This window comes from Phycodurus eques, chromosome 12, assembly GCF_024500275.1.
Source record: "Phycodurus eques isolate BA_2022a chromosome 12, UOR_Pequ_1.1, whole genome shotgun sequence".
NCBI classification, from domain to species: Eukaryota; Metazoa; Chordata; class Actinopteri; order Syngnathiformes; family Syngnathidae; genus Phycodurus; species Phycodurus eques.
The window spans coordinates 3487444-3507133 of NC_084536.1; the positions used below are offsets into that span (position 1 = coordinate 3487444).

The following is a 19690-nucleotide window of genomic DNA, read 5'->3' on the forward strand; positions in this document are numbered from 1 at the left end:
CAAATATAGATGATTCTAATTCTGATTCTGATTCTGATTTGTCCCACTTCCAACATTTGCCCAGCTTTTTCTGATGTATATGTAGTACCCAGACATGCCGACAGAGGGCAGCTCATGATTATGAAAGGCTCGCATTGTACGCGCGTCCATTCCAAGTGAAGGCGGCCATTGTCGATCAAACTCATGAGGCGCACTTTGTACTTCACCCTGCCAGTGTTGGCCAACATTGTGACCGCGTGTGCGGGCTACACCCTACGGAGCTCGGTCTCCTGGGCGGTCTCCTCCAACGATGTGGTGGAGGACGCCGACTTGTCGGAGGAGGTCGCTCCGGCCTTGCTGGTGGACGGTGGCGGGCTGTGGAAGCAGGCGTACCCGGCGGGCGCAGAGAAGCGTCCCGGGGAGCGAGCGGAACCCGAGGGCGACGCCGGTGGGGCGCCGCGTCCCGCTCGCCTCTTCTCCTATCGCACGGAGAAGGTGACGGTGGCGGGCAGCGGGCCTCCCCCGCACCGGGAGACCGCAAAAACGGCCAGATACATCGCTCATAGCAGCGACTGGGGCTTCCTGGCCACCATTTCTAGCCAAGTCAAGGTAGCACACGCGAGTCTCAACCGATGTTCTATACAAAAAGCATCGACAGAATAACTACGACTTTGCGCTCAATGGCGTGAGATACAATTGTACTTTTATTATCACGTCGTAAACAATAGGAAATGTAAATAAAATTGCTCTCGTCCCTGGGTGGGCTCGAACCACCAACCTTTCGGTTAACAGCCGAACGCGCTAACCGATTGCGCCACAGAGACGGTTGAGCGTCGTGCAAACTGCGCTGACACTTCAAGAATGTATCCAGTTTCAAGTGACTAGTGGTGCGATAATCTGGGACTGTCGATTGTGCAAATGTCGCAGATGCTACTCAGGCGCACGCGTGGCCATTATTGGTCAACGACAGATATGCGAGACTACTGCAGTGACTGCATTCCAGGTCATGGTTAGTGACTACTAACCAGGCCCGACCCCGCTTAGCTTCCGAGATCGGCCGTTCTCAGGGTCGTATGCCCCTAAGCGACAAATAGATCTTTGTACGTAACAGTCACAACTAGTATGATTATTACCATTTTTAGGGTTTCTCAGGCACTAATAGCGTAGCACGTATAATGTTGTTGTGCCTTTTGTATTGTCCCAACGTACATTAATTGCACCATAAAACCTGTTTATTTCTTTACATCCTTTCATTTTGTTTTATTATGTTCTTATACAGTGCTATTTCTCTTAATTAAAAACACGGGCAGGAACAGTTTAATGTTATTTCAATTCATTTCAATGGGGAAAATGGATTTTATGTACGTGTTAACTGACTTATCAAGCTTGCTGACGGAGCAAATTGAACTCAAGTCAAAGTAACACTGCACATAGTTAATATATAGTTAGGCTAAAATTGACTAACTGTATTTCAATTAAATGCAATAGTGACACCTGTGTTTTTTTATTTTTTTTATAGATCAAACGTCTGCCCTTCGGGAACATTTTCTCCACCAGCGATGGACCGCCGGACAACAGCACAGGCGTCATCTACTTTTACGTGACGCCCATGGACAACACGGTGTCTGACCTGAAAATCGACCCCTACGCTTCCCTCACTTTCTCAGAGGCTGAGGGGGATTTCTGCAGGCAAGCATACGCTGCAAATACAGTTCAATTGTCACGTAACGAGTGTGCAGTATCGAGAGGAGTGCAATATTCCAGGTCTTGTGTTGGATCTCATGAAATTGTACTGTAACGCTGTCTTGTCAGACAAATGGTGTATGACCCCGAGGACCCAAGATGCGCACGACTCACGCTTACAGGCGAGATGGTGGAGGTAGCCCCAGAGGAGCTCGCCTTCGCCGAGGCGGCCATGTTCTCCAGGTAACCGTAAAGTAGCACTTTGTCCTATTTTACTGTGTTGAAAACACATACAGCGATAACATCATGAAATAGAATGTCGTTAAGGCAATGTATCGGAGTAAAAGTATAGAAAAAATAGGGGCGTAAAAGTTGCCAGAAATGGATAACGACGTTAAGTACAGATCCATGCACATTCCACTAAAGTACAGGAATGACAGTTCTTGGACATCAACGCATTTTGAAATGTCACTCTATTTGTTCTGGCAGGCATCCCGTGATGGCAAAGTGGCCCGTGGGACACAAGTGGTTCTTCATGAAGCTGGAGCCGATCCAAGTGTGGCTGCAGGACTGGACCGGAGGCACGGCGCTCATTCCGCTGGAGGATTACTTCAAAGCGTCCCCCTTCTAAGAGTCCTGCTGTTTACTCCCTCTGCGTCGCGTCAGCCTTAAAAAAAAATAATAATAATAAATAAATAAAGATGAGGTTTTTTTCTTTTTAAACAATAATTGGTTCTGCTGGGCTACTCTTGCCAACTAAATCCCCATAACATAAACATAACTGTTTTGCTTTTTAAAGACATTGTCTGTGACGTTATATCCAAGTCACGCTCACGATTATTTTGAATACATTTGGACTGCTTTTGAATTTGTATCCGAGTCATTACAATTGAATGATAAGTCTCAGTACACCGCGATGTATAAAATCTAATGTTGCAACTTGCAGCATTGTTAGGCCAAAGTACAATCTATAGTCTCATTAATATTTTCCACAGTTAAAACTGTCGCAATCGTAAAACCTGATGTGTCAATCAAAAATGCTGTGTAAACAACTACATTTGCATCTTTAACAGGTTTTGTGCTCCACCAATTAGCCACACGATGGAAGAATAGGAACATTGAACATTTACGAGGAGTCGCTGTCGCTTGTTGGAAAACAAAGGTTGCGCTTGATTACAGATGTAGGACTTCCGACATTGTCTTCCCGAGTGAAATGTTTGAATAATAAATCAATTTTAAAAAAGACTTACCAAAGTTCTAGTTAATTTCTACCAAAGTTATTTTATGTGGCGATTCTTGCACTTTCACCCAAGTATTATTTTAAGAAGATGATCATTATACCAGAATGACACATTTTCTCAAATGAAATGTTGCTGTGGTCCTATGAAACCAAGGTTGACCTTGCCGGTCATCCGAAACAGACAGAAAATGGCACGAAAAGCCTACTAGAACAACGGAACCTTATTTGAGGCTGATGAGTGGCACTTTAACTTGTGGCCGTTTTTGTGCCGACTTGCATTTAACACGAGTTTGAATGTGATTTGTTCATTTTGAACACAGCCCAGTGACAAGAGGCACGATTGCGCAACCAACATATTTCAGTTGCTTAGTTTTACTTCTCCTTTCAAAAAGATTTGAAAAAAATTATCTCGCAATTGAGTAGTACAGGTTAGTGGGTATAGTAATGGTGGGAAAAAAAGTGTGGAACACGCACCGTAATTTCTGAATCTCAAGACAATGTCTAGGACAGACTTGAGAACGACAAGACTTACTTTATTTTGAAAGGTCACACCGGAAGTGAGCGAGTGCACGAAAACTAACCGACAAGTCGAGCCAAACAGTTGCTGGGAATTGCGCAAATGAACATATTTTAAGGCGTTTCACGACAGAAGATTTGTAAATTCACGAAGTGCCTTTTTTAAAAAAAAATTTTTTTTAATTGTGGTTGAACCAAGCGTGCGTAGCAATTGCCATTAAATGCCTGCTTGGCAAAGCCAGAAAAGGATTGGATGAAAAAAGAGGCGAGGAGGTGAACTGCGCTTGTACGGCTCATTTTCGGCTTCCCTCGTCTGTCGCCCGTCGTCGCAGAAGCGACGTGATTTGGAGGCGAGGAAGGAAAAGGGTCCACCGCCGCCGCCGCCGCCGCCAGACGTGTTACAAAGCCGAAAATGCTTCTTCCTGTTTGCGACGCTGACTGACGGAGCCGCCCCCCCCACTCCACCCCTCGGAGAAATGGAGCGCACCGGCAGCTAACCCCACCATGTAAACCATCTCGACGCGGACGACCGTTGCCTCGTCACCGACCGCAGGAGGACTGTCAGGGCGGTTGGTGGGTGGGGGGGGGGGGGAGTTTGGGCTCCTCCGAACACGCGTCCGCGCTACTCTCGTCATAACTCCGACTGCGGGAGGGGGGTGAGCCTCTTTGGAGCCACGGAGGACCGCCGCGGCGACACAAGCGAGGCGCCGCCGAAAATGAGATGAGGCTCAGAAATGGAACTGTGGCCACTGCGATAATTTTCTTCACGTCTTTCCTCAGCTTGTCCTGGTACACCGCCTGGCAGAATGGCAAAGGTAGGCGCAGCCCTTCTCGGCCACCGCCTCACTGTGTAGTCGCGCTTTCAGGGGGAGGGGGAAGGAGGCCCGGGCACAGCCGAGTGCCTACAAATGGCACCATGAGGGCACCTTTTGCCGAAATTAGTTTTAGTTTAAAAAATATATATATATATATATATATATATATCACAGTCAGATTTATTTTTGTCAACACAGTCCACTCACATTGTTGCATTGGACAAATAAATGAATAACGGGCCCAACGATATTCTATAAATCAAACTTTTCCAACTTAAAAACTCTCGAAACTTGACAATGGGCCTATTGTTATCACAATCAAAGTAAATAGACAGCTTACTAACCCCCCCCCGATTTGTCAATCATGTTTTTTGTGTGGTATGTGAACGCGTAACCGGTTCCGTCGAATGAAACGGTGGTGACGGTGCTCAAGAGGGACTTAAAATCTTCACGTCACACGTGCTATTAATACATTTCTGTAGTTCATGGTTTGATGGAGACAAATACTATTGAGGATATTCTTGGCCAGGCCGCGCGCGCGCGCGTGCACTGCATTTGAAAATGAACACTATGTAAGAATTAGAACTCGTGCATATTGAGCTTGGTCGCTAAATGGTTGACATTCAGCTTGGTCACTGATAAGAATCTCTCAAATTGTGAATTCGAAGAATGGCATCCACTTTGCAGGCAAATATTTTTTTTTTTTGTGATGGTAGACAAACTTGGAGGCACTCAAGTGTGGTCAGTATCTAGGCGACATCTCGCTTGGTATGGAGCTGGTAAAGTTCTTCCTGCGGTGTTTGCTTGGTTCAGTGCGCGAGAAGAGGCGAGAGTTGTGGCAGCTGCAACAGCGTCACCGTGACAACGCGCCGGCTCGCAATGCCCTGAAGAACATCACTGCGCTGGAGCGATCTCCATGCTCACCTGACCTACCTACCAGGGGGAGCCGTTTTGAAGACGTGGAGGACATCAAGATGGCCGCGAGGACGGCGCGGCGGAGGATCCTGGAGGAATCGTTTCAGGAGAGCGTGAAGGCGCAGCCGATGGAAAAGTGAAGTTTTCCTCTTCGGATTTGAAATATGTCTCTTGTGACACTTTTCCGACACACCTCACACTTTAAGCCTGTTAACTAGCTAGTTGACATTCAGCTTGCTCCAAACCTCCTAGACATTCAGCTAAGTAACGATCAGGTCGACTTTCGACTCGGTCGGTACCGTGTTGGTTTTGAGGTTTCTCAAAGGCTGGTAGACGTCTTGCTCATTCATTACATATTATTATATACATAATATTCATTTTGGGAAGCACCTGGTCTGCATTCACTTTGGTCACTAGCTGGTTGACATTTGGTGGAGCTTTAGCAAAAGCGGGTAGGTAGCCAGCCAGCTCGGGAACATCCTGATGGACATCCACTTTACTCAAAAGCTGGTGGTCGTCCATCTTGCTGACGAGCTCATTGCCGTCCAGCTCGGGAAGTTCCCCGGTAGACCCCTGCCCCCTATTTTTGCTTTCAGTTTTCTTTGAGTTAAGGGAACGTTTCCTGCATGCTAAAAGCCCAGAAGACCAACGTGTCTCCCCAATACTGACACGCCATCATCATATATCACGCAATCGTTGACTTATTATGGGCGCAGCCTTATCGCGCAGCAATTTGTGTTGGCCGTTGATGTGTGGCCGCTCGCCTGGGTCGCAGTCCCCGCGGAAAGCGTTGGGGCTGGGCCCTCGTGGCTTCTTATCAGCAGAGTGTCAATAATTGCAGCCCGCAGATAAATTCCATGGTGTGGCGCTTATGTGTCCTTTCCGAGGAAGTCCAAAGAATGAAAGCACGCTGGCGGCGTGTGACTCCTCAGCGTGACTAAACGGCAACGTGCCGATGATGCCTGCTGCGATGTGTGCTGCACCTGTCGACGCAAGTCAAGGGAGCGATATCAATACCGCGATATTCATGTATGGATCACAAAATAGAGCCCTATTAAGTGCTTGTTAGTATTTAATTGCATAGAGTTGCGGTGTGTTGCGAGTTTTCTGGAAAAATACACCTCAAAAGTCAACATTTGTAACGAACCATCATCATGCACAACTCCACAAGCGGTTTTTGCTTTTCTTTGTTACGTCACTGCTGAAGGGTACCTTTTATTTTTATTATTTATTTATTTATTTTTTGGGGTGTGTGTGTGTGATGATAACCATAGAATCAGAAATGGAACTTACTGGGATGTGAGAGGTGGTCTAGCAGAGCAGCACGATATGACTGAAGGGAATATAGAATACTTTATATTCTAATATGTAATTCTAAATAGTTTGGAAGAGAATGTGTATTGGAGTATAGGAGTATATTGCAGGAAGGCCCCCATCGGGGGGTACGTGGCCCCCATCAGGGGGTATTTGGAGACCGATGGCAAAAGAAGAAAGGGACGGCGGGGAGCCACTATAAACATTGTATGCAGGAGATATCGACAGGCGACGTCTGGACCCAGATCAGATAGGCATCATTTGGCCGAACAACGAGGATGTCAGATTACGGACCAATCGGACGACAGCGATTCCACACCGGCCTGTTTGAAACATTGTATAAGTCTGGGGTAGAGTCAGATAGTTTGGTTCTACTACTGTATCTGCTAAGGATAAGATGGGGTAGTTACGAACCCAGAGCTCTGCAAAATGTATAGACTCCTCTGTCAGGAATAAATTGGTTGTTTCTTATACATTGTTGTGAACGACGTTCTTTCACGAAAACGAACACGCTTGGAACCACGGAAGTTAGGAGATTTTAAAACAAAGGTTCCTTCATGACCAATACAATTGATTAAATATCAATCAATAGCTTACACTAACAAATGTAACCAAACAGATGCTGCTATGTTTTTAAATAATATAGTATATAATTTTTTTTCCATTAGCATGCAGCAGACATGCCGAGAGCGTTTGAAAGCAGACACAACAACTTGATTTTTCAAGCCTCATTTAATTTACTTGGTGACTTAAAAAAAAAAAAAACATTATTATGGCAGGGTTGTTGTTGTTCTCTGTAATTTGTCAAATTTAGAATACATACAAATGTTCACTTTAAAGGGTCCTGGCCTGGGATTGGAGCAACATTTATCAGGAGATTGTAGTCTGGAGCGCCATAGTAGAGCCAGGCCGGCCCAGCCACCGCACCACCAGGGTGTCCAAGCAGTGTGCACATATTACTGGAACAAAGGAAAACGAGTGACTACATCAGCTTAGAGGCGTGTAGAATTCAAGGAATTTCCAAATGACGGAAACCCAAGCAGTCGTAAGCCGGAAACAATCCAAGGTGTGTTTTTCCAAGTATGCGGGCTGAAAATGCACACACTCCCCGATAGTTTAAACATTTGCCTTTTCTTAGAAAAGGGAATGAGTAATGAAATGGTGTATTTACCAAGGTTATCATGGTTGTGTATGCACTTATAGGTCCTTTTGGTTTTCTCAATAATGTCATAGGAAGTCAATTGTGGATAGTTCCATCCCATTTGTTCATACTTACCTGTAGCTGTTGGCCAAAATGAGGTCTGATGAGGTGCGCTGACGTCTCGTGTGATATGCTTAGCGTCACGCGTCGACTTTGAAATCTGTGTTGTTAATAAATACATTTTGGGCGATCTCCAAATTTTGAGTTTTAAAATTTCAACTGTGGCGTTTGTAATATATTTGACGCTATAGTGAATCCCCTATTCACCAGCAGCCCCCCAAACTGTGGCAAAGCTGTCACATACGTCAATCCAAAGGCGCCCTCCCCACGAACTCTCCCCCCAGTCACAGTGCTGTCATTTACTCGTCACCTCTGCCCAAGTGTTAGCGCGGTGACGTTGCACAGTCTGCGCTGACAGTTACCCATTAGGTTGATAAAGCGTAACCGTACTCCTCTGTGCTAAAACTGCTTTGCATTCAAGGCAAAGGAACGAGGAGGCGCAAAGAACACATAGTCCGTAGTTCACTAGCCACAAGTTTAGCGTAGCGCCAGAAGGCCTAATCAGCCTGTGGAATTGCCATGGATGAGCTAAAGCTGACATGTCAACCTGCAGTCATAATGCCGTGGTTAGCTGTCAGCTGCTGGCCTGAAGACTATCACAAGCATGGACCTACATTTCAAACCTACATTCTAATATTGGTTCCATGAAATTATATTCATTTATTCCCAACAGTCTATTCTCTTCATTTCGGAGCATTTTTGGCTGTACTGCTTCCAGCGCTGTATGTAGATGTAAATTATGATTATAATTTTTTTTTCTTTTGTCATCCAATCAGATTTCACGGTAATCTAATCTGTCCAGCGCCTTCAGAATCAGTAGTGCTGGCCGGTGTAACGTAAACGACTGTGGGTATAAAGGTCTACCCACCTGTACAACACGGTAAAAAAAAAAGTTATCTTTTTTAAGAGGGGAAGTAAAAATAAACAACAGAGATAATGTGGTTGCACAAGTGTGCACACCCTCATCACTGGGAATGTGGCAGTGTTCAGATTGAACCAATCCCATTCAAAGTTAAATATTAATGCTTCTTTATACTCCCGCACGACTGACAACGCCCACATTGCATCACGTGACCGACGAACTGGCCCATGCGGCCCCTCTGCGTAGCTTGACGCGCACACGGCAAAAATTGTCGCTGCGCGTAGAACGCCGCGGAGATTATCTCTCGTGATTGTTCCGTTTTAGTCACATGCTGTGATGACGTACTCGGCGAGCCCCTTGGTTCCACCTACTATCTACGCCGCCCCCGCCTCCTCGATCGATTCTGCAACATAATTAAACTCATAATCTGGTCATCTAGGTCCATTTGTTCGAGCAGACACTGTTTCACGGTCGCCATTGTTGTTGCTTTGTTCCTTGTTACTGGAAGGAAAGTAAAAACGGTTACCGGAAATGGCCCAAAAAATGCAGGGGAAACTCCACCCTGCGGTGTCCGTGCTAATAGCAGCCGTAGCGACACTGCCCATATTTGGAAGTGGTTGCTTAGTGCCCACCAGGGAGTAACATGGCTATTTTTTCCGCTATTGGTCCATCGCTGTCAGCACTCTGAAATGGCTCCCCCAACCCTTCTCCTATTGGATGGGCCATCTGACGTCACAGCCACGTCACTCCCGAGTTGAATATTTTTCAACTGGAGGCGCGCGCGGGGCTGCGACGGCAAACGCCTTCCCTTGCGCCGCGCCACGACACGACACGGCGTTCCGTCGTCACGCCCTCACAGCACGTACACATTGAACAACAGGTATGTTGACGGTGCGCTGCGCTCTGCTAAGTGCAGTGTGAAAAGGGCTTTATGCTCCTATGGAACCAACGTTGAACGATTGCACTGTCAGACTACTGCAATAAAATCTTGTATTCCGATACCACCGCATCCCGTTTTTTTTTTTTTTTTTTTTTTTTTTTTACAATCATTGGGCTTTATCTTGTCAACTCAAATGCGACCGGATACAGTCGTTACCGTGGCGACTGTATTATAAGGACAAAATGGGGGGAAAACGTGTGTTGGTGGTCACCGGTGCTCAAAACAGGAGAGGACGTTGGCTTAAGGCTGTCTTGAGGTGTGTTCACGTACTTTGAATACGATACGACTCGCAAGCAGACAACAAAACGTTATGTAGCCTAGCAAGCTAGTGGTAGCACGAACGGTTGTACGTAAACATGCCGCCGTTCTCTCGAGTCATTTCACGTTTTTTTTCAGTTGAGTTGTGGAAGTTATAGGTCACATGGTGAATAAAGTTTTAAAATGATTTTTCTTCGTCTCATTTTTTTATATCGCGATAACCATTTGAACAGGGGTGTGTAGACTTTTTTTTATAGCTATTCTTTTTTTCGCAATAGGGGCTGTCTCTTTAACCAATCGGATTTCCAATTCGCCTCCGAGGGCCAGCCAGCTGGTCCAAAATAATATCAGAATGTTTCTGTCCTGTGATTGATTGGTGTGAGCAAGCCAAGTTCGACTAGCAAAACATATCTGTAACTATATGCGCACATTTATGTATTTCAGAATCCGCATCTTTGGAGAGTATGTTATAGAGATTGACTCTGAACTGCTCCGTGCTGTCTTTTTGCAGTTTTGCGTACGTCTTTTTAGGACGCCCGGGTCTTCCTCACAGGTCAGAGGTTCAGGGTTCAAATTTAGGCTCTGACCTTCCTCTGTGGAGTTTGCGTGCTTTCCCCGCGCGCGTGTCACTTTTCTCCGGGTACCGCTTCTTTCCCCGGTCATGTGACTTGCAGCGAAGAGGGCCTGATGTCAGTCAGCTGTATAAACACTCCATCGTGACTTTCCCGAGTGTGCGCTTCTTTGTTTCTTGTTGCATCACATGGTGAAACCACAGTAATCTCACTGAACAGGGAAAATGTCTGTTTGACCCATTCAGATTATTTCATTCCTGAATAATTAAACATTTAGAATGCAATTGTAAATGATTAATTATCAAAAATCTATTTCCTGTACTTCAAGAATAATAGGTTGGTTCTTGTCTCACACACACACACAAAACAACTTCATTAAGCACTGTTGTAAAGGAACTACTTGTAATATTCTTAACTGTCATACAAGTGTAAACAGGAGTTAAACTAGCGTGTCGTGGGAGAGGGACGCTATGCCTATTGGCGTTGACTTTGTGCATCATGCTTTTTAATGTTCTTAACTGTCGTACAAGTGTCCAAGTATGGTTACTGCTGTATATTAAAACCTTCATGCTAAATTGTGAATTACCGTTACAGATGTGTAGGATCATCGAGTAATCCATAGTTAATAATTGTCAATTGGGTGGAGTTGGCATCGGCAGTTAAGAGCAATCGTAGAGAGATTTTTCATTGAACGTAGTACATACACGGTTTTGTAATCTAAGAAAAGCTAATTCTTGGACAGATCTTCAATTTTGAGAAGATGTGTAAAAACAGTGAAGTGGTAAACTTGTTTTACTTTTTCATGGAATTCACTTGCAATAAGGCATTTTGTGTTGCAATATGCCCAAACATGGTAAAGCAAGAGTGGAGAGGAAATTCGCCATGTAAAAATCTAGGGTGCTACATTGCCCTGCCAATAACAATACTCATGGGCATATATTCTTTATCCTCTGTGAAAAATGACTAATATTACAACAGCTTACTCTGAACCAATTAGTTGTGAAACTATCCATCCATCCATTTTGTTTACCGCTTCTCCTCACTAGGGTCGCAGGGTGCTGGAGCCTATCCCAGCTATCTTCGGGCAGGAGGCGGGGCACACCCTGAACCGGTCGCCAGCCAATCGCAGGGCACATAGAAACAAACAACCATTCGCTCTCACATTCACACCTAGGGGGTAATTTAGAGTCTTGGGTCAAAGAACTGTGAGCCAGGTGTGCTAATCAGGCCGTCACCGTGCCGGCGTTGTTAAACTATTCTTCGTTCATTATGAATGTCTATTATGCTGCCATCTGGTGGTGGCCACGACGCACGCGCCAGAAAGAGCACAATGTCAATGGGCATTGAAGCATGAAATCATGATGCACAAACGGTTTATTTTTTATTTTGTACATTGAATTATTACTGTATATTTTATATTGTACAATACTGTTTTCAGTAGAAAATCGTCGCAATCCTCAAGTACAGATGCCTGAAAAATCTACTTAATTACAGTAAGTATTTGTTCTTCGCTACTTCCCACCTCTGGTGCATTATTTTTTTAAGTTAGGTGATGCTCCTTAAGTGCTCGGCCTCTTTGCAAATTACACTTCCTCCTCACTGTCCTTTTAAGCGCTTCCATCCACCAACCCGCTGATGCTTTTCCTCCTGCGTCCCAGCGTTCCACACACAATGGGCCAAAAATAGCACGCACCATTGCGGCGAATCGGTTGTCCAGAGTTACTGACAGACACGCACCCGCCGCAGTAATGTGCAATTTCAGGGGAGGTTTCTCACTTGTTGTCCGCTTGTGTCTTGCACCGTGTGGAAGCGTTTTGGATTGTGTGTCGTCGGAGAGAGGGGAAGGGCAGCCTGCCGGGCGAATCCTCAGTGTCCTGGAAGGATGAGGAGAGCAGGCCAAATGATAAAAGAGGAGAGCGGATGGGGAGTGCCTGAGGTGGGCTGCTGTACGCGAAAGGCAGCTGCTGTAACGCTGACGAGACAAGTGGGATGTGTTCGTTCTTTGTTGCGTGTGTCCTGCGGCCTCTGCTCTCTCGCACGCGCGCACATACATGCGCACAAACACACACACACACACACACACACACACACACACCCCTTACTGTTCCTCCGGGAGCTCCTTTTAGACTGTCGGAAACAGGACTGGGCATTTTACACTGTAAAGTCATTATAGTAACAGCAACATCCTGTATCCCACGCTTGTGTTCACCCAGTCACAAACCTCCTTTTATTTCCATTTCGGCACAGAATTCCCCCAGAGAATTTCCCTCAGTATAAGAGAGAGGCATGCTAGAATTTGTCGTCCTCTTAACTGATTTATTTTCTGAAGCAATGTGTTTGTTTTTCAGAATTCTTTTCTCTGCACACATGGTAAGCGTATTTACATAAATATCCGCAGCTATGGTCAAGACGAGGTCACAAAAATTGCTGCAAATCATGTTTTCAGAGTGAGCGCCACGGCAACCGTGTGCTCAAGCATTGGCTGGCGTTGGCGGTCTGTGCGCGCGGCTCACGTGGCTCTCAGCAGTTACGGGAAGGAGGTTTTGTGGCCACTTATGTGCGATGCGATTGTCATTATCGGTAACCTCTGCCATGCATTTCATTGCAGTCTATGTCTGTTTGAAGTCTATTATGAGTCCAAGAAACAATTACCACAAAAAGGAAGAATCCATTCTGCAGCGGATCAATATGAAGCCAATCCATGCTAATTGTTTTGATTTTGATCATTTTTCCAACGAGGACATTTTCACACATTTTCATGAACATCTCAGTTCAAGTTCATAATATGAAGCAAAATTGGCCTTTGTTAGTAATTGCATTAGTGAGAACCTCTAACACAATTTAGTGCTGGACTCCGGTTGACTTCCGAGTTGTTGTCATTTCAAAAAAACAATTCTACCCATAGGAAGAAAAAAAAAAAAAAAAGTAAAGTGAATGAATTAAAGCGGATTAATTCATATGGTCTGGCAGTAGCTAATTGTAAGGGACATGAGGGCGCTCCAGTCAAAAAATGTAAAAGGGAAACTAGTTTTGGGGGATTTAAGTGTCCTGACTCCTGTTAAGGTGCCTTTGAGCAAGACAACCGACCCAGCTCAAAAGGTGCAGCACCGTTAATGCGCCCTTTTTACTCTTGATATATTTCCTTGCATGTACCCAAACTTGCTTTACCGTTCATTTCCTTCCCTCCTCTGGCTAATATTTTTCAGCATCTTGTTTGTGTTCCATTCATTAGGAAGCCAACGACATTTCCTGTTGATATTCTTGTTCTGCATCTTCGTGTGCCCCTTGTTACCCTCCCAGAGGGCGGCACTCTGCAAAAATAAATATTCCGGAAATAGAGCAATATCCTTTTTTTTTTTGGTTTTGTTTGTTTTTTCCGCTCCTGTGCCACTAACGCTCACAGCGAGAGTGGGTGGAGGTCAGGAGAAACGATGAGCTCATGGTGACGAAGCAAAACGAAGAATCTGGGTCGCACTCATGCCACAGGGACCGATACCGGTCTGGATTTCTGTTGTATTGTACGACGTATTATTTTGCTTACTTTCACAACCTCGAGTGTCGGGACCACCATACACCGAGGACCACCTCTACATAAGACATTAACCGAAGTAGTTGAGATTTCAAAACAATATGCCAAAGGAAATGATGGAAAAAGAGAATCTCTTCCAAGAGACCACGGGTGTCAAACTGGTGGCCCGGGGGCCAGATCCGGCCCGCCACAGCATTTTATGTGGCCCGCGAAAGCAAATCAAAATGGCTAATTGTGTTCTGGTGTAATAACATTGAGATATTTGCAAGCATGTTTTTGTTACCAATCCCCCTTTGAAAAGTTATGTAATAGTTGAAAAACATGTTCTTACAGGCTTCTGATTTCAAAACTGGTTATTCATCAATGTGTTGTGTATGTTGTGTATACTGTATGTGTGTGTATATATATATATATATATATATATTAGGTAATCTTTCGTTGATATGGGTTCAGTCGTAGCGGCCCTCCGGGGGAAGTCATAACTACGATGTGGCCTGTGACAAAGATGAGTTTGACACCCCTGATGTAGACCATTTAAAAAATAAAAAAAATAAAAGGTCTTAAAATTAGGGCTGCTGCTATCGAATATTTTTACAATTGAATATTCTACTGATTATCATATCCATTGATTAATTGGATAAACATTATATTTTGCATCATTAAACACAATGTACTTGAAGTACAGTTATTTTTGGGAGTTTTTAAATGTAGGCTTCCTCTTTTCCTCTAAAAACCCATGTTGAGGTTATTCTTTCTTTCGGAACAAGCAGAACACGTGGTAATCCTCCGTTGCTCGCTGAACTGAGGTCTTGTGAGCGATAAGAGCCCGTAAGAATTAGACTTTACACGGATTTGATAAAGTAATTGAATTACAGTAAGTTAGCACCCATTATTTTTGTCATGTAATGTTGGTTTGACCTGACTGATTAGAATACACGATCTGCAGTGATTTCCGACCTTTATGGCGCCAAGGAACATATTTTACAATTGAAAAATCTCACGGCACACCAACAAACAAAAATGTCACAAAAAGTGGAAAAATGAATGACTGTATTTACTTCCTGCCATCTAATAGAAGACCATTCATTTGTTCTGTCTGTCACTATACCTCACTGGCATAAATCGAGGAACAAAGACATTATTTATTCTAAATATGATTTTTTTTTTGAGCGATTAAGTACAAAAGTATATACAGTAAATGAACAGCTCATTTAATGAGACACATATCTCCGTCTTGTGATCGGTTATCGTTTTTTTAAACTCGCTGATCGGCGAGGGTGGCCTCAAAAATCCTGATCGTGTAAAGCCTCGTTACAATGCTATGCGTTCTGTCTGGCGACTGCAATGAGGAAGCACGGCGCTAGCAGGTGCACCACCGGAGGCTTCTTTCTCATACATAATGCACAAGCATGTTTTGCGTACATGTGGCTTCTCTTATGTCCGAGCTTATCTGAATTTGTTTCTGAGGATTTTTATTTTTTTTCCCCCGAATCAATGTTTTTCCCGCACGATCCTAAACTATAAGTCGGGTCCGCGTTTTTAGTCATGACTTTTTTGCTTACGCGTTGTGATTCTAACTGGGTATTCTATCTGGAGTGATTTGAAAATGCAAATTTGTGAGCGAATTGCAGATGGTGCATGCAGATGTCCATGTTCCCGCTCTTTAACAAACCGGGTGCGCTGCAGTCTCTCTTAAGTTCTCCGCAGTCAGCAAGTTCACTATGAAGGTGTCCCGAAGAATTGTGGAGGTTTTTTTTTTTATTTTGAGAAATGTGTAATTCTCTTACCCAAACGGCAACTGGCCTCAACAGGTTACAAGGTAAAGACTGTTGCTCTTTAGGCTTTATGTACATGTGGCGCAAGATCTGCTGATGTGTTTTGTTTGCAGTTGGCGTATGAAAAAAAGGCCAACGTGACCACTCAAGTCAAACAGAACTCGATTGACTTCAAAGCGTCATGTGACGTCAGCAAATCTTGCGAGACCGCGGGTCGATCCGTGCGATCACCTGAAAGATGTGTTCGACGTCAGTGGCGTTATTGTTTTGTGATGTCGTCACAGAAGTGTAATAACCATATGAGGCCAGGAATGGAATTTACTGCTGTATGACCGTTAGAAATGTTCAAATGAAATTAAAACATAAAGCGTTAGTAGAGTTTGAGCTTGAAACATACACTTGCCTTTATATTACATCCTGTGGGAAGATTTGTTTTAAATGTCAAACAACTTGGAAGTCAGCCAGCTTCAAGGAACGGATTCTCGTCCACTTTGGAGGTTCCACTGTTATTGTTATATACTGTAATGCAAAACACAATGTGGCCGCTATTTATTTTTTATGATGGTGTATCAGTGCACTTGCACCAAGCAGAGCATGGGGCCTAAATGCACCTTTCTTTCTATTTTTTTTTTTTTTTTTTTTTTTTTTTGTGGCCTTTCCGGCTGTACGGTCAAGCAGAAAGGAGGATCTGTATCCCTTTTATGCCGGAACACTTTTACTGTGTCACAGTGGACTTTTTAAGCTGCCAGTGTGCTTTGTCAATGCACCTTTCAAAAGGCGTTTGACGGATGTGAATTGCACATTTCGACTGCCCCTAACCCCCACTGTTTTGTAAAAATGTTCCTCTCAGGACGGCAAGAAACGCAAACAGAAGGGAGGTAATGGCTTGAGATGGAACAATGGACAGACAATTTGTGCATACAAATGCAAATGGTGAGGAGGGCATGAAGCTGGGTACACACATACCGAAAATTAGGCCAAACCACATGCCGATTATTTTTGGCTCTTCGTCACGTGGCGTCGCTCACATTTTTCCAAATCAGACAAGATGTTACAAATTGGTATGCGTGTACCAGGCTAAAGACGTTTAAAATCAATGCGTGCGTACCCTGCTTAAGCGTTTGTGCTCAGTGTACATTTTCCAGTACATACTAAATATTATTTCTCCACGGTCCGGTACAGACATTAGACGGCATCACTTCTCCTTTTTGGCCTCGAAGGCAAGCACTGACTCTAAAGTAAAAGAAAAACAAACAAAAAAAACCACATACTTAGTTGGCATTTTAACCGCAAGTCAGCATTTCCAAGGTGTTAAATTTACTTTAGAGAGACAATCTTCAGAAAGTGATGACAGGTATGGGAGATTGAGTCTTTTGAGTTGCATTCAAGAGCACCTGTTTTGTCAGCATCAGTAAGGATAAGCGGTAGACCATGCAAAGATTGTTCAGTGGTCAAACAACCTGTGTTATGTGCATGAAGTACTTTTGCCTTATTCCACCATTTTCAGTGGGATACAGTTGAGGCCAATTTTTGTGTGCCATTGAATCATTTCAATTTAAAGAGGTTATTTTTAGTTGGAAAAAAAGGACAAACATTCTCACTCAGTTCATGAGAACTCTTCTAAAGAATATGTGCTACCCAAAACACGTGAAAGGCCTGAATTCTTCTTTTGTCTTTCCACTGAATACTCCTCTTTATTGCACAAATACCACCGACAAGAAACCTTATCTGTGCTGTTTGCATGGGATTGGAGGTGCGGCTTCGCCTTCACAGGCCTGCCAGTCGACGCACTGTTGTGCAGATGAAAGTTTGTTTTGGGTTTGAGGCTGCCCTTTTCATGGGGCTCGGGCAGCATCTGTTTCAAACGGGTTGAGCGTGGACAGACAATCAATCGGTCAGACAGAATGAAGGAGGTGGCAGAGATAAAGGGGAGTCCAGTCGTCATTGTTTTATTGACGAGCTCCACGGAAACGCCTGCAGCCGTGAATCATATGAGGCAACATTATGACTACAGAACCTCAAGAAAGCCTCACTAACACCTCAAAACAGACTATCCTCGTGAGTCCCCGATTAGAGTCGTCCCTCTGTATGGCTACTTTGACAGGAATAGATGTTAGCAAGCATGGCCGTCAGATGACCACCGCAACGTATTTCATAAAAACACACCATTGACAGTTATCGGACAGCTTTTAGCACAAGTTAGCGAAGTCTTATCTTTTTACAGGTTTAAATGTTTAGGCAATAGGCATGCTAACAAGAAAGTCTGTGTCCGATTTGTAAACAAATGTGTGTTTACAATGGTCCAACTCACATTTTGGGGGAATTCATCCCCTGAAGCCAATAGCACTGAGCAGTATGGAATTTGAAATGCTTGTCCATCATGATTTGACTTATACAACTACATTTGAATCTACAGTGGCAATTTTAAACCATTTGCGCTGGTATCAATTACTTAATGAAATATTAAGTGCGGTTCTTTGTTGTCTGAGCTCCAGCACCTTGTCACTTATTAAACTCCTTTTTATTTTATTTATTTTTTAGAAGTCCTTTATGATTTTTTTGGTTGTTTTTTCTTGCCAATGATTTCGAACAAGGAAGCAAGCAAGCCACAGGTGGCCTTTGCACATAAGTCCCATGTGGATGTGGCTAACTGAAAATCACAATCTATCTTGGTCAATTGTTGTTGGTGTCGTTTCAATGACTGTTGCACTTTCTGTTCCTCCTCGCAGAGAAACTGGTAGCATACCAGCGGGAGTTCCATGCCTTGAAAGAGCGCCTTCGTGTGGCCGAGCACAGGACGCTGCAGCGCTCGTCGGAGCTCAACAACATCCTTGAGCAGTTTCGGCGTGCCATTGCCGAAACCAATAACAGCAAAGATACCCTCACCACCTTCTCAGGTAAGCGACTGCTCTACTTAGAACATCGAACAAAAGGGAGTCGGGTGTTCTAGTCGTTGCTATTTAAAGGTGAAAAAATATATAACAATCCTTCATTGGTGCGCTTAACATTGTCAGACATTCATCATTGAAATGCTCTCAATGTTGATCGTGCCAATTGCAAAAAGGGAGGATAATTTTTAAACTGTGCTCGTCTACACTCAGCCCTTTTCTAGCTGAACTTACTGTGTTTCTTGTTCTCGTGTATTTAGATGAGACCCAGAAACTTTTGAAGGAGCTGGCCAACAGAAAACCTCTCCACGTACCAAACATCTACCACCACCTGCCTCACCTGCTCAACAACGAGGGCAGCCTCCAGCCCGCCGTGCAAGTCGGCCTCGGACGCACCGGAGGTGAGGACTGGCCCAGGCTCGCCGACGCAATTTACAAGAGTCGTGTCTCTCTACGTGCCTTCACTCCGTTGTAAATATCCTCTGGACTCTGCGTCGTATTGAGGCCTCCCGGAGGAATGTTTACACACTGTAGATAATTATCATCTATGTACATGAGTCGTCGTTCGCAAGCTATGCAGCAAACTTCCTGGCTTTGATAGCGCAGTCAATTTGTTTTATCTACCACATCCCACTTGAAGTGGTCTCGTTTTATCGAACGTGTCTTTAGCGGCACGAAAAATAAATAGTAGTAAAAAGTAGAGCGGAGAGCTTTTTTATGCAGAAAATAAATGTCACCCCCCCATGCCAATACTTGAGTAGAACACTCAACAACACAAAAAGCATCACTGTTCAGTTTGCGCTCCATATTCTCATTGACTCCTTCTGCTGTAGAATTATTTAACAGAAAATCTTTTTTTCAAGCATGTCTGCACTGCCTTTTTTAATTTTTTTAAAAAAAGAAACATGTCGCAACACAGGCCAAACTGGCTGAACTTTGCAGTACGTGCCTCTGCACGTATGTACATGTACACGCATGCTAATGTTCAGCTCTGGTGGCCTCAAGCTGGAGGATCGTTTTGCGGGAAGAGGCATACTGCAATGCACTACATCCTGTATAGTACTACACACACAACGCACACCTGACGCTTCCTTTTTTTTCTAAGGAACCAGCCTGCAATTTAGAGGGGCGCCCCATTGGTGC

At 44.3% G+C, this 19690-nt stretch overlaps 2 protein-coding genes and 1 non-coding gene across 3 annotated transcripts in view; 2 read left to right on the forward strand and 1 right to left on the reverse strand.

The window, feature by feature from the left end:
• Positions 1-137: 137 nt before the first annotated feature.
• creg2 (cellular repressor of E1A-stimulated genes 2) lies at positions 138-2901 on the forward strand. Its single transcript, XM_061692067.1, has 4 exons — positions 138-588; positions 1499-1668; positions 1792-1905; positions 2152-2901. The coding sequence occupies exons 1-4, from the start codon at positions 184-186 to the stop codon at positions 2291-2293; spliced, it is 831 nt and encodes a 276-aa protein (XP_061548051.1). The 5' UTR covers positions 138-183; the 3' UTR covers positions 2294-2901.
• Positions 730-803, reverse strand: trnan-guu (transfer RNA asparagine (anticodon GUU)). The gene has a single exon. It is a non-coding gene; the product is annotated as a tRNA-Asn (tRNA).
• Positions 2902-3478: 577 nt separating the features above from the next.
• Positions 3479-19690, forward strand: part of mgat4a (alpha-1,3-mannosyl-glycoprotein 4-beta-N-acetylglucosaminyltransferase A) — a 30341-nt gene continuing 14129 nt past the window's right edge. Inside the window, exons 1-3 of the mRNA XM_061691881.1 lie at positions 3479-4233; positions 18389-18556; positions 18808-18948. Of these exons, the coding sequence (XP_061547865.1) occupies positions 4140-4233; positions 18389-18556; positions 18808-18948 (403 nt within the window). The 5' untranslated portion in view covers positions 3479-4139. The remainder of the gene's footprint in view (positions 4234-18388; positions 18557-18807; positions 18949-19690) is intronic.

Coding starts and splice junctions, on each gene's coding strand:
- creg2 (XM_061692067.1), top strand. CDS start 184: ATGAGGCGCACTTTGTACTTCACCCTGCCAGTGTTGGCCAACATTGTG. Junction 589..1,498: donor CCATTTCTAGCCAAGTCAAG/GTAGCACACGCG, acceptor TTTTTTTTATAG/ATCAAACGTCTGCCCTTCGG. Junction 1,906..2,151: donor GAGGCGGCCATGTTCTCCAG/GTAACCGTAAAG, acceptor TTGTTCTGGCAG/GCATCCCGTGATGGCAAAGT.